The 15855-nt window shown below is 56.2% G+C and overlaps 6 protein-coding genes across 6 annotated transcripts; 3 read left to right on the forward strand and 3 right to left on the reverse strand.

Moving 5' to 3' along the window:
• Positions 1-242: 242 nt before the first annotated feature.
• Positions 243-5253, reverse strand: JHD1 (JmjC domain-containing histone demethylation protein 1; the record flags this gene model as incomplete). The annotated part of the gene is made up of 2 exons (XM_064803375.1): positions 243-1454; positions 1507-5253. 2 exons carry the CDS (start codon positions 5251-5253, stop codon positions 243-245), a joined length of 4959 nt encoding a protein of 1652 aa, XP_064658290.1.
• A 574-nt stretch (positions 5254-5827) lies between these two features.
• LTR77_006134 (uncharacterized protein) lies at positions 5828-6344 on the forward strand (the record flags this gene model as incomplete). The annotated part of the gene is made up of 4 exons (XM_064803376.1): positions 5828-5871; positions 5922-5982; positions 6036-6055; positions 6113-6344. 4 exons carry the CDS (start codon positions 5828-5830, stop codon positions 6342-6344), a joined length of 357 nt encoding a protein of 118 aa, XP_064658291.1.
• Positions 6345-7377: 1033 nt separating this feature from the next.
• On the reverse strand, positions 7378-8009 carry LTR77_006135 (uncharacterized protein; the record flags this gene model as incomplete). The annotated part of the gene is made up of 2 exons (XM_064803377.1): positions 7378-7681; positions 7741-8009. 2 exons carry the CDS (start codon positions 8007-8009, stop codon positions 7378-7380), a joined length of 573 nt encoding a protein of 190 aa, XP_064658292.1.
• A 503-nt stretch (positions 8010-8512) lies between these two features.
• On the forward strand, positions 8513-10531 carry LTR77_006136 (uncharacterized protein; the record flags this gene model as incomplete). Its single annotated transcript, XM_064803378.1, has 1 exon — positions 8513-10531. The coding sequence occupies one exon, from the start codon at positions 8513-8515 to the stop codon at positions 10529-10531; it is 2019 nt and encodes a 672-aa protein (XP_064658293.1).
• Positions 10532-10995: 464 nt separating this feature from the next.
• LTR77_006137 (uncharacterized protein) lies at positions 10996-11830 on the forward strand (the record flags this gene model as incomplete). The annotated part of the gene is made up of 2 exons (XM_064803379.1): positions 10996-11137; positions 11190-11830. 2 exons carry the CDS (start codon positions 10996-10998, stop codon positions 11828-11830), a joined length of 783 nt encoding a protein of 260 aa, XP_064658294.1.
• A 468-nt stretch (positions 11831-12298) lies between these two features.
• Positions 12299-13690, reverse strand: LTR77_006138 (uncharacterized protein; the record flags this gene model as incomplete). The annotated part of the gene is made up of 4 exons (XM_064803380.1): positions 12299-12757; positions 12786-13084; positions 13132-13472; positions 13524-13690. 4 exons carry the CDS (start codon positions 13688-13690, stop codon positions 12299-12301), a joined length of 1266 nt encoding a protein of 421 aa, XP_064658295.1.
• Between the last annotated feature and the right edge of the window lie 2165 nt (positions 13691-15855).

Genomic DNA, 15855 nt, shown 5'->3' on the forward strand with positions numbered 1-15855 from the left:
AACTCTGACCACGTCCCAAGCCGTTCGTGGTATCATCCTTCCTCGTTCCCCCTGCTTCATGCCCGACCAACTTGACACATTGGCTCGCGCGGCCGTGGCGATGCTGAGATTATTGGCCTTGACGATCCTCCTTTTTAACCGCGACTCTTCTCCCACATCAAAGCCAGACCATCGGTCACGCTCTTGCGAAACCCTTCCTAGCTTCGAATATTCCCAACGAGCATCGGCACTCTCTTCAGAACTCACTTGCTCCTCCTCCTCAACCCCCTATCCTCCTGCTGCAACATGCGCACCAACTCCGCACTCCCATCATCTCCCTCCACCACCTCCCCAACCTTCGCCTTCTTCGCACCTTTCACGCTAGGCGTCACCGACGCATCATCTCGTTTCCGCTTCCCAGGTGTCTCGGTTGGTGGCGACATGCTCACACCACCGTGCTGAACGCCATTCGGCTGCTTCTTCGCAACCTCGGGTGATTTAGCGGGAGGCGCGGGTGGTTGGTAGAGAGGAAGGGTGTTGATGTTGGGCTTTGCATCGATCGGAGAAGTAGCGCGGGCAAGTGCTGGCGATGGCGGTTGGTGAGGTACTGTCTCCTGCTCTGTTTCTATCGAAGGCTGAGGAGGCATGTTCGGCTTGACGTCGCCATTTGGTAGGCCTTCTACCGTACCTTGCTCCAGTTGCGCAGCCTCGCCATTCGCAAGACTTGCACTGCCTGTGCTGTTCTGCGAAGCCTCGTTGGCCGGAAGAGAAACGGCACTATCGACACTCCCGTCCGGTTTGGGTTCTGGCTCAGCGTGAGGAAGTCCGTTCAGCATCGACGCAGCATTTGACTGGTTGAATGCGTGGATCTGGTCGAAGCCGTCCGGTAAAAGACCACTAGGCGCATGCTCGGGTTGTTCATTCCCATTCATGTCTACCAGGACTTCATTGGCGATCTGCTCCAGCGACGGCATCTGGTATCCCGACTGTCCTTGTGGGTACGGCTGGCCTTGGTCGGCGTTGGGATAAGAATAGCTGTTTCGTGGCTCGCCGTAGCTTTCCTCGCGCTCGCGGGTAGAGTACATTTCGTACAGGCTGGGGTCAATGTTCGGTGTCGGCTGAGTTTGGGGTTGGAGCTGCGGCTGTTCGCTTTGCGACTGTGGGGACCGTGAACGCGGTGGCGGCGCCGACGCATCGCGCTCCGAACTGGCACGGCCGTCTGCTTTGTCGCAATCTCTCCTGCTCATCAGAAAGCTGGGTTTGAGCACACCGTGGCCGACCATGTGATGCTGATGCGGCGTTGAGATCGGTGTGTAGGAAGGGCTTCCTTCGGAAGAAGTCTTCTTGAGCAACGGACTGCGTTGGCGATCTTCCAGAGCGGCGCGTTTCTTCGATGGTATTCCGGCTCTAGGTATTGGAGGCTCAGCAGCTTTCGCCGGGTCGACATTACCGCTCTCGTCATGAATGCATCGTCGCTGATAAGAGTTAGCGTGATATTGAAAATATTCCTAAAATATAATATCATACCTTGGACTTGCGACACTCATAACACGCCTTACTCCTCCCCTTCTTCCCCACCTCCCCAAACATCTGCACCCCATTCATCGCCATCGGAATATTCGCCGTTACATATGCGCTCGTCCCGGGCATCGGACCGTCTCGCCCAGCACCGCCGGCGGAGAACCCATCCCCATTCGGTAAACCACCTGCATAGGGCCCAGAATTCGCGCCCATTTGATAACCCATATGTCCATTCTCTCCAAACTTTGATGGCGAGACCGTGATGTTATCGTGCAGTTCCGGCGCCAAAGCAGGGTCAATGCCATTGACAGAAGGCACGCCGTCGGGAGTCAGTTGCTGGACAATGTCTTTGTGCTTGCATTTGATGCGACGTCTGCGACAGACATCGCACGCGACACGTTTCGGTCCCAGGACAGACGTCTTCGGCGTGCTGAGATGCGCGCCCGGCGGGCCCTGCATCATGAAAGTCATCGGCGCATGCGCCGGAGTGGCGCGGGCATCTGGATACGCCTGGTTTTGATGGAATTGCGATGCCATGTGATGGTTTTGCAAGTGCGCCGGCGCTGGTGATGAAGTTCCATCCATCGAGGTGGCGTCGGTGGCAGCTGCAGCAGCAGCGTTCGCGTTTTTCGCCATGACTCGCACACTCTGGCGATCAGGGGCGATGCGCCATGCGGCAATGGCCTCTTTGCGCTCCAATTCCTTCAGTTTTCGCTCTGACAACTTCTTCGGCGGTCCTTCCTTGCTGCTGGGTAAAACAGCGTCCGGGTGCGCCCACGTTGGAGGATCTTCGTTGCCGCGCTTCCAGGTGCTCCAGAACGCGAACTTTTGCGCTAATTTAAGTGGGTCCCCGAACCCTTTTGGGATCGACGCATTGACCCGCTTGACTCTGTCCGCAGAAACGCCTTCGATGCGACCCATCACCAACATTACCGTCCGAAAGATGTAGTTCACCAGCTCTGGCAGGCCTTCAATCTCCGCCTGGCTGTAATAGCGTGCGTTCTGCCATCCCGGCTGAGGATTGTTCCTTGCGATCTCACCATCAAAGTCCGCCCATACTGGAACCTCCCTCTCGAACCTCCTCCCATCATAGAACAACTGGCTGACCTCCTCCGGCAGTGGATCGTCCTGCAGGTACTTGATCGCAGTGTACCACATGACCTTCTGGAAGCTCGGGTAGCGGAACTTCATCGGAGTCTCGTTGGCCTTTTCGATATCCACCACCTTGAACTGGTTCTTGTAGGACAAACGGTTCAGGAAGTTGCCTCCAATCACCAAGCTATCTTCGGGCGTCCAGACGGCGTGAATCCAGCCGGAGGGGATGAGCATTGTATCGCCTTCGTGCAGATCGACTCGGTAGCATTCCTTCGTGATGTTGGGAAGGAAGGTGAAGTTCTGCTGCGGGCTGTCGTTCCACTCCTCGTACGCTTTGAGGTGCTTCGCTTTGGGCGGAATGAAGAAGAACGTCTTCTTGCCCTTGAGGATGTGGTAGTACACGCTACTTCCGCCAAAGTCGATGTGAAAGTCGGTGTAACTGTCCGCTACCGACATCAGGCAGTAGAATTGCACCTTCGGGAACTTGCCTTTGTCGATCTCCTCCTGCGGCCAGACATCGTCCTGCAGATCGAGATCTCGAACGACCTTTGGTCGCTGCAGCAGCCGGCCGAGTTTCGTTTGGGAAACTTCGAGGCTGATGACGTTCCGGATCGCTTTGCTCTCGTCTGGGATCTCCTCGTAGTAGTCGGCCCATTTCGCCATGTTCCACTTCGCTCCGGAGTTCTGTGTCTTGACGTCGATCACATCAATCGGCCAGTCGCCGCCAATGAGGTTGCAGACTGATCTCACGCTCAACCCTTCCGGCATCACCATCTCAAGCCTGTCTTGCCCGTGGTCAGGGACAGTCTCGTACTCGAGTTCATCTATCAGTGCGTCTGCCAGAGCGCCGACATTACATCCTTCCCCGTTCGTGCCATGAGGATGACTTTGAGCATGCTCGCGCTCTGCCCAGGGCCTCGGATTCCACGCAGCCGGCACACAGATTGGTTCGGTGAAAGTCCCGCTGCGCTCGAAGAACTCCCGTGTGACCATCTCTGGGCGCATGCGCGGGAATGCCTCGCGGTCGAATTGGAATGTCCCATCCTTGATCGGCTGGATGTAGTGATGCTTGCGCTCCTCCTCGCCAGTCTTGAGCACGCCGCGCTGCAGCTCTGCATAATCAACTGAGGCATGCGCGCGGGTACTCTTGCGCACATACGTCGTCTTGCCGTGCTCTGGCTCGCATGCAGTGCAAAAGTACTTGTCGACATCTCGGATATCGTGGGCTTTCTTGAATCCAGCACAATCAATGTGAAACCATTTCTTGCACCCATTGCATGATATCCATTCGTCGAACTCTCCACGAGAGGTCGCAGTCTCTCGGGATGTCTGGCAGCCGGCGCAGACAGTATCGGGACGGACCTCGAGCTTGCGCCGACTGGCTTTCGGTGCAGCAGCCTCGCGGATGATCATGGGTGTCTTAGGAGGAACAGATCGTGGCCGGTGCGCATCAGAGCGGCTCTCCTCGTTAGAATCCTGCTCGCCAAACACGAAAGCATCATTCAAGCTCTTTCGCCGGGGCTCGGAAGCAGTGGCAGATGCGTCTCGAATGCCATCCGACTTGCCGCGGCTGGCCTTGGAATCTGGCGTCTTCTTCCGCGACGCCGCCCGCTTTGTGGCCGCCTTTTCTGCGATGGTCTTCCTTGCGCCCGATCCTCTTGGCTTACCTTTCGGCCAGCCTCGGCGTGGCTTTGGTGCATCGGATGCTTCGCTCACAGTCACGTCTGTGCTCTCTCCATGAGACATTTGATCGTCTGCAGGGCGACCTAGAGGTTGTTCAGCCACGTGGCGGACCGGATCGCTGCACGGCGCATCTTGCATGTCGACATCGTTGCCAACGTGGCCATTGGAAGAAGTGTGGCGTGGAGACGCCGGTACTGTTAGTGTGTCTTCGGGAGTCTCAAAGATTGGGGGCTGTTGATGCGCAGTGTGAGGATGGAACGAAGGGAGCAGTCCGGGCTGTGGATTCCGTACTGCCTCCGCTGGTCGCGGTCGCAAGACTCCTTGAGGAAAGCTGTTGGCGTGTGGCCGTGGGGCTGCTGGCGTGAACGTCTTCGGCGCACTGGGTGAGCTCTGCCCTGGCCAACCTCCAGATTGAAAGTTGAGCAGCAACGCTGCTTCTTCGACCCTGCTGTTGTATCCTTGGCCATGGTGAGCGGAGTGAGACCAGGGATGCGACTGGTAGCTTGTCGCAGGACGTGATGCTTGGTATCCAACATGCGGTGACGGAAGAAGCTCAGACCGTGTCCTCTTGTGCGGAGGCTCGCTTGTACCATAAGGATGCTGTGAGGGGTGTGCATGGCTGTAGCCGTTCGTCTCGTATATAGCCGAGCTATGCCTCGAATGCCCATGGTACGGACTCGACCCAAGCGCCGCTTCAGCGAGAGTGTCTATGGACGAGGGTGTGCGATGGTGTCCGTTCTGCTGGTTTGTGCTGTACGCTCTGGACCTCGGGGTTGCTGCGAAGGGTTGTTCAGCTGAAGCTGGGTATCGGAGCGGGTTGTGGATTGGAGGATAGTTGAAATTCGGTTCCATTGGCGTGGGTTTGGGCGGTGAAAGCGGCTCAACGAATGCTCGCGGAGGTGACGGCGAGCGCATGTACTGTGGTCGGGCGCTCGTCGGCCTCTTGAAGGTCGGATTGTACGGCGTGTCGGCCATGTCGGCGAAGACCAACGGCCCAGCCGTGGTGGTGAAGGTGGGGTTGGTATGCCACGCGTGGTGCGCCCCCAAGATATATGGCTCTTATTGCCTGTCGCATGCGTTTCCAAGTGGTTTGTGTCTTCCCGGAACAGTATAGGCCTGGGCTTGTGTATGTGTTGGCAACGGTGAAGTGGAGGGGTGGTCGGCGGTTCGGCGGTGGGGCAGTGGGCGTTGAGCGGAGTGAATGGAGCAATTCGCAGCGGTAGTTGTCACCAAGCGAGCCCACGTGAACTTCACGGATGCGCACCGGGCGACGAGATCACTCGGCTCAGGTCATTGGTATCGTGGGCGTCGTGTAGTGGTGGTGGTGTCGCTGGTACAGCAACTGCGTGCCAGCGTCCGCTTCGGGAGTCCGCAAATGGAGGCCTGTCGTTCGCTGTCTTAGCGAAAGCGGGATGACCCGTCAGCCGTCCAGGCAGAGCAGACCAGACAGCGATCCGACGAGCCCGCTCCAACCAGCACCTCCACCTCATCCTCCCCGGATCTGCAACACACTGGTCAACACCACCTCCCAGACACCCGCAGCCAAGCTATGAGTCGCAGTGGTAATAACAAGATAGATCCTCAGGTCAACCGGTGCGCTGTCAACCTCTCCATACTCCGGAACATTTACTGATACTCGACAGTGCCCTCTTCGTCAAGAACCTCTCGTACAACGTTAGCACGGATGATTTATTCGACCTCTTCGTACTTGTCCACCTCCAGCTCCATTGAACGGCCCTACTAACCAACCATCCCAGGGCAAATTCGGCCCCATACGGTACCGTCCACCCCTCCTACCCAGTCACGCGACCACCCCCCACTAACACCCCTCCAGCCAAATCCGCCAAGGCATAGCCACCAACACCAAAGGCACGGCCTTCGTGGTCTACGAGGACGTCATGGACGCCAAAGGCGCCTGCGACAAGCTGAACGGCTTTAACTTCCAGAACCGCTATCTCGTCGTGCTCTACCACCAGCCGGAGAAGATGTCGAAAGCCGGCGCACAAGATCTGGCACAGAGGCAGGAGAGCTTAGAAAAGCTCAAACGGGAGAACGGGATTGATTAGCGGGGCGCGGGAGCTGGGCACGGCGGTGAGGGGGAGAAGAGGAAGGACTCGGGTCTGAGTGTGGACTCGGGGAAGTCTACTTCGGGTAGGGTGGAAGGTGGTGCTGCAGCTCCCAAGACGCGTGATTTTGCGGTTATGAAGAAGGATGCGAGGGTGGATGCGAAGGCGATGCAGTCGATACCGATCAGAGCTCCCAAGGAGCGCGGCGTTTGGCAGCGGACTATGAACGTTACGACTACGGCGTTGAGTAGGATAGGCGGCAAAGGATGACCTGCCTGGGTCTTGCTGGAGAACAGCTTGGTGTTTAATGCTGAGGACGCGTAAGTGCTACTCAATGCAACATCGATCTTCGTTCCCCCTCAGTCCCCCAAAGACACTCCCCTGACCCTCACTCTTGGTTCGAATGATCCACGACCTCACCTCATTGAGCAATCGCCGTGCACCCCCGACCCGCTAATTGAAACACTTATATTATATCAAAATAATATGTGTCACCAAGCAAGAACCAAACCTACCAGTCATTCCCTTGATCTAGCAAGTCTAGCAAGTCAGGAGGTCCTAATGGCTAGGATTTGTTCTTGACCCGCCAAATCTCAATGAATCTACCCAGTGCCTTTTCATCAAGAATTGGTTGAGCTGGCGATCATGAGTTGATCCGCAATGATCCAGTCCAATCGACTTGGCGTAAGTGGCTGTGAAGTTGGTCAATGGTTCGATTCATGACCATTCTCTGAGAATGGTTGTGGTGGTTAATGATCATGGGTGGTCTTTTTTGTTTTCCCCTTCGGTCTGCTTATCTTCTCGTTCGCGGATGAGGTGACGGACGGTGGCCCACGCTTTTGCTCCTTTTCGATGCAGGGCGACGAGTTTGTCATCGCTCATGTGACGGGTGGTTGTACGATGAAGGGAGTGACGTGAGGTCATCGCTTGAATCTTTTCATAACATGCTATATTCGGACTCGCTCATACCCACAACGCCAGTCATACATACCAGTACATGGTCACCTAACAGCGGTCTCCTCTCATACATCAATTACGCACCCTGTCTAGCCTTCTCAGCACAGATCATAGCAATGATCCGACTCAACTCCGCGCTCTGCGCCGCATGCTCCTTGATCACCTTCTCCTCCACCCCTCCCGCCTTCGACAGCTCCGCCGTGGTGGTCAACATCCGGTTCTGCAGCTGCAGCATCTTCTGCAGAGTATTGTCGAGGAAGGGTGCGCTGAACGCGACGCTGTCCCCAGACCCGCCGCCGCCGGGGAGACGCATCTCGAGCTTACGCGGGCGGCGAGATTCTTCAGTTTGAGGTGCTTGCTGCTGTTGCTGCGGCTTAGGTCTGTAGTGAATATGTTAGCGTTGAACCTTCGTGTGTAGAAGAAGGGTATTAGAGCTCACTTCTCCACAAACGTGATACTCTCCGCCATCTCCGCGACTCTGTTCGCAATCCTACTCGCCATGATCGCGTACGCGGACGACGACTGGCCGGAAGGGCTCTCGCCGGCTACGGAGTGTGCTTTGGGAGGAGCTTTGGGGTAACTTCGAGGCACGCCGTTGGGCGCTTGTTTGGCGGCAGCGGGACGTTTGGCGGGTGCAGCGCGAGGAGCGGCGGGCTTGCGAGGAGTGACGCCGTTGACAGAGGGGCGGTGTTGGGTCTGCGAGGACATTGTGTGGTGTTTTTTGTGTGGATGAGAGGTCGCGTGGGCGCTCGACTGCTGCTCGACCCAGATCCTGGTTGCGTGTTGCGTGGCGGGGACTTGTGCCAACTTTCTGGACTTTTTGAACTTGGGGAGTATTCGAGGGTCAGACGCAAGTATTAATCAATCACGCTGGATATACAGAAATGGAGGAGACTGGTAGCAAGACGAAGTGGCTGCCATTCGAAAAGACGGGAACCTGGCACGAAACGCCTCATGGCGCCGACGTCATTTCTGTTGGACGGAGCAGGGGTGGGCTTGCGTGGACAGGGATGTTGACCAGCTTGACCAGCGCCAACGGTGACACCTGTGGCTGGGACACCCACGTCGACGCACGCTCTAGATCAGATCGTCGGTGGTCTGGTGTGGCAAGTGATGTTCGACGAGAGAGCTCAATATCGCGAAGTCTAAATTCTTCGACCTGTTGGATCTCGCACCTACTTTGACCGGAACAAGGCTTGAGATGCGGCAACATGGTCGTCTCCAAGCCCGCCTCGAAGGCGTCCTCGGTCGCAGGCGATAAGGGGAGTCAATCTGCCTCGAAAGCCCCCTCAGTCGCAGGGGATAATGGACGAGCTGGCTTGAGCCTCACCAAATCTGGAGTCAACAACCCCAATCCCATCCAGCATGGCAGTATGGGCCAGGCAGAGCGTGCCTTCAGCGCCGCATCGACGTTCTTATCCGGTGTCATGGCCATATCAGCATCGCAGTTCATCGGAGCGCCGCTTAAACTGGTGGATCCGAAGTTCTACGACCACTACATGGCATGGACCAAGGAGTCGTTCGCTGTGCTCATGACGACGATTACGCAATGGTGGGCGCCGACCGTTGTGAGGGTGAGCGGCGACGAGAGCATGAAAGGGCAGCTGTACCAGATGGACGACGGCAGTCTGAAGTGCAACTTTCCGCATCGGATGGTACTAATGGCCAACCATCAACTCTACACGGACTGGCTGTATCTCTGGTGGATCGCCTACACCAACAAGATGCATGGCCGCATCTATATCATCCTGAAGGAGAGCTTGAAGCAGCTACCGATCTTTGGCTGGGGGGCACAGTTCTACAACTTCATCTTCCTCAGCAGGAAGTGGGAGACTGACAAGATCCGCTTCAAGAGCGCTCTCAACCATCTCAAGAATCCCAAGGATCCAATGTGGCTGCTCATCTTCCCCGAAGGCACGAATCTGTCATCCTCCACGAGGGAGAAGTCTGCTTCATGGGCGAAGAAAGCTGGCGTGCCGGATATGAAGAACACGCTGCTGCCTCGAAAGACCGGTCTTCAGTTCTGCTTGCAGGAGCTCAAGTCGACGACCAACTGGCTGTACGATTGCACTATCGCATACGAAGGTGTACCGAAAGGTCAATACGGCCAGGACATCTTCACCCTCCGCTCCTCCTTTTTCGAAGGCCGGCCACCCAAGTCGGTCAACATGTTCTGGCGACGCTTCAAGATCTCGGACATCCCCGTGGACAACGACGATGCGTTCGAGCGATGGCTGATCAACAGATGGCGCGAGAAGGACTACATCCTGGAATACTTCTACAAGTTCAATCAGTTCCCCGCAGACGATGCCGTCAAAGCACTAGCAGCTGCTGAAGGGAAGCGGAAGCCGAATCACTCAAAGATGATCGGGACGGAAGTCAAAGGCGGCGGATGGGACGAGTTTCTGAGCATTTTCGGACCCATCACCACCGCCGCAGGGGCGCTCTCGAGTGTCGACATGACCAACCCCGCAAGCTTTGATGAAATCATGGCTCAAGTGGCCAAGCAGCAGCAGCTCAACTTGCTCAACATCGGCAAGGCGCCACTCGGACCGGCAAGTCAGACGTACGTCCGCAACGCACTGAAAGCCGCTCAGCAGTCTGCAGCGCTACCTGCGCCGGTCTTGAACTATCTCATGAAGCAGACGCCGCAGACGCAGGAAGAGATGAAGAGCGCCATCGTCGACTCCGCACAGAAGTCAGGCAATCCCAATATCGCAAAGAGGGCTGCACAGGCACCTGCAACCAAGCAGGCACTCTCGGCACAGTCCCAGAAAGAGATCGATGACGCGACCAAGCAAGCGCAGAAGTCCATCTCGAAGGCTACGGGGCCGAAGAAGAACAATGTCGCAAACCCTGGACCAAGCATATCGAAAGCCATGCCCATGGCCAACATGAACGCCGTCGTTACTCGTCCTCTGAGCACGATGGCCATGCAAACAGCTGGCGCATCGCTCAGGAACGCAGCAGCACAGCGTACGAAGGAGAAGGGTGCTGCGCTTCCTGGGCAGACGGCTGCGGCAAAGAAGCAGACAGGTGCTGGCACAAAGGCTACAAGTGTTGCTTCGGGTCCTGCTGCGAAGAAGCCGCCGGCATTGAAGGCTGGTGGCCCGGCGGCGGCGAGGAGGCAGAGCGTTGCGAGTGTGCCGGCTGCCACGAAGAAGCCAGCAGCTGCTCATAAGCCGGTGGGGACGCAGAAGTATAATTATGCTGCGAGTGCGAAGGGGTAGGAAACGATGTACCGATATTTATGTGAGCGTTAGGTCGGCGTTTGGATAGAGTTTGGCCGCCAAGATGTAGTATACTTCGATATCTCCAAACTCTAGTGTACCTTATGCTTCTCTGCTGCCATTGTCCGTCTCTAGCAACATACCATCCATCATCAATATTCCGTGTTTCTCATCAGACGTCAGTGGTCCAGAATCCAGGCGCGAGGGCGGATGGCGGACAGGGATCACCAGCTCCCATCCTTGCCGTGGCTGTGCTAGATCCTTGCTTCGATTAACCCCTTCGACGTCACCCTCTCCATCTTCCCAGCCTTTGCTTTCCAAGAAACCGGGGAGCACAGAGTGGCGTAATGACTTCAGATCTGACGATAGCGGTAGGTGCGTGCCTGTAAGTCACTGTTCAGTTGTAATTCAACGTCGTTCGAGCAAAGAGATACCGATCACGAGCTTGGATTACCACCGCCATCATGTCGTTCATCGTGAACTGGGTCAGCGACAAGGTTGAGGGATATGCAAAGACTGGTATACAAGCTGGCGGGACGATGGCAGGGAATGCCGTTGGAGGGGTGGGGAGTCTGGTGGAGGGCGCGGGCAGGTCTACTGCTGGAGGTGCGTAATGAGAAGTATACGGAAGCTGTACATGGCTGATTGATTTGCACAGGTGTGACTGGCGGCGTCGGCAGCGTAGCGAACTACATCAACGGCTACGGCGACACGATCAAGCGATCCATGTCCGCCGATGGACCCGTATCTGGCGGTAACAAGACTGCCGTGAAGCCCTCAGCGCCGACCGCGAAGCCTCAAAGCGCACAGAAGGCACTGCCCTCCTCGCAAGGCGCAAAGAAGGCATTGCCATCCGCTGGAGGAGCACCGAAAGGGCTACCAGCCGCCTCACAAAAACCATCCACACCCCGCCCAAACACAGGCAGCATATCCAAGCCCACTACCGCCAGTGCAAAGAAACCTCCCACCACCAACGGCGCAGCCCCGCGCTCCGCCCCGGGCGGCCCTCCCTCGAAACCACCCTCCGCCGTCTCCCAGCCCTCCAGCAACCCCGGCAAAGTCACCTCCAGCACAGCGCCGAGCGGGAAGGTGAAGATCTCGGCGGAGAGCAGACCGAAGCCAGCCGGTGCGAAGACTGCTGCCAGACCTTCGAACGCGCCGAGTGTGAAGCCGAAGGACCCGTTGGGGATAGAGGGGAAGCCGCAGCAGGGTGGGCAGAAAGGTGGAGGGACGAAGGCGAGTGCGGGGGATCCGTTGGCGATTGGGAATGATATTGGGTCGATTGGGAAGAAGAAGTAGCATATGGATAAGTGAAGAAATGCATACTATCATGAGCATGGAGTCGGTGTATTGAATGGATATTTCAGCTGAACGTGTGCCTACTCAATAACGAGCTTTTTCAGATCTGGAGCGCCAAGCCCTGCTGGCTGAGTCCTGGATGAACGTGCCTCATCGGCTGAGTGAGGACCGCGTGCTTGGGAAGATCCTAGGTCCATCGGAGCTGCGGCAGGCGTCGATCTCCCGGTGCTGTACCTCGTCGGCAAACAGGAAACGAAAGTGACGTCCGATTCAGTCATATGGAGGAGGCCCCGTGCTGATTTTCTTCCTTTCCATGCCGGACTGTTCTCCGGCAAAGACGTCGACCTGGAGGTGCTCACGGACCGGCTAGTAGGAATTGGGTTTACCGAGGAGGTGGAGAGCAAGACCTGAGGCTGAGATGCTCACTTTGCTAATGCCGCTGTCGTCGTAGTCGTCGTAAGAAGCACCTCATCCAGCCATCTGCTCAACCAGCATCATGAGCCATTCGTCTTCGGCCAGCTCGTTCGCCGTTAAGCGAATATCGGGGTCCCACGTTAGCATACTTCGAACGAACTTCAAGAAGAGATCCTTCTCCATGCAGGGAGGGATCGCGGTCACGAAATCGGTTAGCGACTCTTCTGGTATCGGGTACTCCTTCGTCCATATCCAATGCCCTGTGTGCTTCTCCGTCAGTCTTGTTCTTGTGAGGTGACTCGGCATGCAAGTATACCACGCACCTTCTTCGTCGAAATGGGAGAAGCACATTTGACTTCGTTCAATCATGCTCGTCGGAGGATGTCCGAGAAGGCTAATGTACTGCGATAGTGCCAAGGGAATGTCGTATTTGTTGTGTGTACGGTCGATGGGGTCGAATACGTTCTTGCCTTCTAGGAGCTCGAGCGTCTGTTTTTGATTGTGAGCCTCTGCCTGTTGCCATGAGATAACAGTGCATTACCATCATTCCAAGTGACCACAAGTCTACCGGGTAGTCCCAAGGTAGACCCAGCAGCACCTCGGGGGCTCGGTATGTATCCGGCATCGACCAGGAGTCGTTGATCGGGTCAGCGTACCGCATCTGGCCGAAGTCTGTGAGAATAGGGATGCCAGAAAGCGTCTGTGAGGCTCTTCGCGACGGATACGCGACCGATTCGCCTTCTGTCGTGGGACCGCTTCGATCCTGCAATTCTTGTCGTTCGATTTGTTGGAAGACTGCATCGTCCTCAGCTTGCGTTAACACATTGAGTGGAGTGATGTCTACATCGCAATCAGTATACTCACAGGATTGAAGGTCTACAATAAACCAGTATGAATGGTTTGGCATCGCGAATGTAGCCAGTCGATCGCGAAGAGCAAACGATGGACGAGCGATCTGACGAGTAACTTCGGCAAGCGCTCGTCCGGGTAGAACTCTTGTAATGTGCGGACGCTGACGCCTTGGGGTTTCATAGCGATGCAATGATGGCGACCAGTCGGTCCATCGGCCTCGAAGATGTCATCCGCGAGCCGGATGAAGTCCAGCCCAGGATGGTCACCTGCTTCCGACGTGGACTCAAGATGCCGTAGCATCTCGGCCTCATTGAGCACAGGTGAGTTGGTGGTTTCATCATTTACACACACTTTCAGACACAAGTGTTTTGATGTCCTGCCCGCGATCAGCTTAAGCAAAGGAAACAGAACGATGAGTCGTACGTACCTCTCATCTCGACTCAGCCATACTGTGGAATACGCCCCGAAGCCCAATTTTGCGAGGACTCTATAGCGATCGTGAAGGATGTCGCCGATGTTTAGGGGGTAGTGTTGCTTTTGCCGATAGTTGAAGAGGCTCTGTCCTTCGAGCGCTTGACTCTCCTTGCTGCTCATCGAAGCCAAATTGCAGCGAAACAACTATGCTCCAGTTGCACTGAACTTGTGTAGATGCGCGACTGCAGAGAAAGATGGCGCGAGGCCGCGCATTTTAAGGTAAGATATCTTCATAACATCAGCATCTAGATCCAACGCTGAAGTATCCGTGTCAAACAAGATGGGAGCATCGTGAATTATGTCGCGACCCTCTTCTTGCCTCTTCCACTGTGGTCGCAAAGTTGTCACCACCGCCACCGCCGCAGGTCCTCTGGCCATCCGGGCTGAACTGCAGGCGTCATTGTGTGCGCCCTTCATTGCTGATGCTCACGTGCTCACGGCAGAATACAGAACAGTCCTCATTTGCCCCGCCCTGGCGTTGATAAAACTCGGGTCCGCTCACATGCTCAGGCCTTGTTCCCGCCGTGCCTATACTCTGCTTCGCACAATCTTTTCGCCCACACGCCCAAGACTTGATCCCCGCCGGCGCCGCTGGGTTGCGTCTGTCGCCATGCTGCGCTCTTTCGCTATGCTGCGCCTTTTGACCTTGGCCCCTGCCCTTCAGTCATCTCTAAGAGGCTTTATGGGCATGTATTTTGGAGAAGTTTCTGTTTGCCACGTTCCTGCGCGTTGCTCTGCTTCTTTCTGCGCGTCGTCACACGGCGCCGTGCTTTGTCTGCTTCTGCTTGTCTTGCGCGTTGCTTGTTTGCGTCTGCCTGTCGTCATCCAAAGTGTTGCGCTGCTCATACCGCCAGCTTGCCATAGTCAGGCGCCCAAACACACAGAGAGCTGGTCCAGTTCCGCGCGAATCTCCTCTGCTCATAGCAGCAACTTCTGCTGGTCTGCTTTTGGCGCGCAGACGCCGGGGCAGTTGATCCGGTTCTGCGCGGACCTCTTCGAGTTTTTGTGGGCGTCGTTCTTGTCACGAGTGGATTGCCAAATTTTCTCAGCGGCAACTCGCGGACCTCCTCGAGGTTTTGTTGGCGTCATTCCGAGCTCAGGCGCCTGACTGTGATGTGCTCTGCTGCCACGCGGAGAGCTGTCCCAGTTCTGCGCGCATCTCTTTGAGGAGTTTGTTGGCGTCGTTCCGAGATTGAAGCGTCGCGTCACACGCAGATGCCCGTTGGTGAGTTGTGTTGCTGCCGCCCAAAGGGCTAGTTTGTCACGAGCAGATTGCCTAGTTTGAAAGCTAGTCCAGCTCTGCGCGAAACTCCTCGAGAAATCTGTCGCCAGCGGTATTGCTTTCTCTGATGGAGCCACTTCTTTTTCTGGAGCGGGAAAGCACCAGCAGTTGAGACCTTGCAAACGCCATTCGTGTGCCGTCGGTCTTTTTTATCTTGCTCGTCCTAGTGCCCATCATCGTCGGCCTCCCTGCTGGTGAAAGAGCATTCTGCGGTGATGGCTGCTTTCGAACGCGATGGCGCCGCGGTCTTCTTGCTCATGTTCCTCTGATGCGGAGTAGAGGGCTAAACTCAGTGACCGTGGCGATGTCGTCCATGAGGGTAGGCTCGGGTGTGTGCACCTTGGATCCGTGACGCCGACTGGAGATCGAGCCGTTGCTGGAGGCGGATGTAACGCTCAGTACTGTCGACAGAGTCCAAGCGTCCGAGGCTGCCACTTGTCGGCATCGTCGACGCCGCTGGAGAGATTGTTTCGAGGTGCTGAAGTGATGCCGTACCGTAGAAGCTGAAAGTGCTGCACTCTACCACTCGGGGCTAGGTGGCGTAGCGTTGCAAGAAGCGACAGATAGCTGTATCACATGTCAGTCGTGCACACGATGCCATAGAGAAAACCCTGCAAGTGAATGCAGCAACTAGACAATCTCGGTAAATTTGAGCGATACTGGATCACATGCTCGGCTGAGGTTGCTGTCTTTCACATGTTACAGTTACTGTAGCCGAATGCGAAGTGAATGGGCAACCGCCGGCGGAACTAAGCATGGTGTCTGTGTAGGCAACTACCGTGGTCGAAATGGCAGCCACACCTTCATGTCGTCCACAAAATAATCTGGTGGAGGTGTGGTTTGTGAACATCCATTAGCGCGACCCCTCCTGCAGCCAATGAGCGTCCACCTATGCCTTCACATGTCACAGTGTAACTATGTGTCCACCTCTTAGCTATTCTCCTCACTACCCCCTACCACTTGCTAGGATGATACGCCCGAAGCTGCACTCAAACGCTCCGCA

This window comes from Saxophila tyrrhenica, assembly GCF_035928015.1.
Source record: "Saxophila tyrrhenica strain CCFEE 5935 chromosome Unknown scaffold_9, whole genome shotgun sequence".
Classification (NCBI taxonomy): domain Eukaryota; kingdom Fungi; phylum Ascomycota; class Dothideomycetes; order Mycosphaerellales; family Extremaceae; genus Saxophila; species Saxophila tyrrhenica.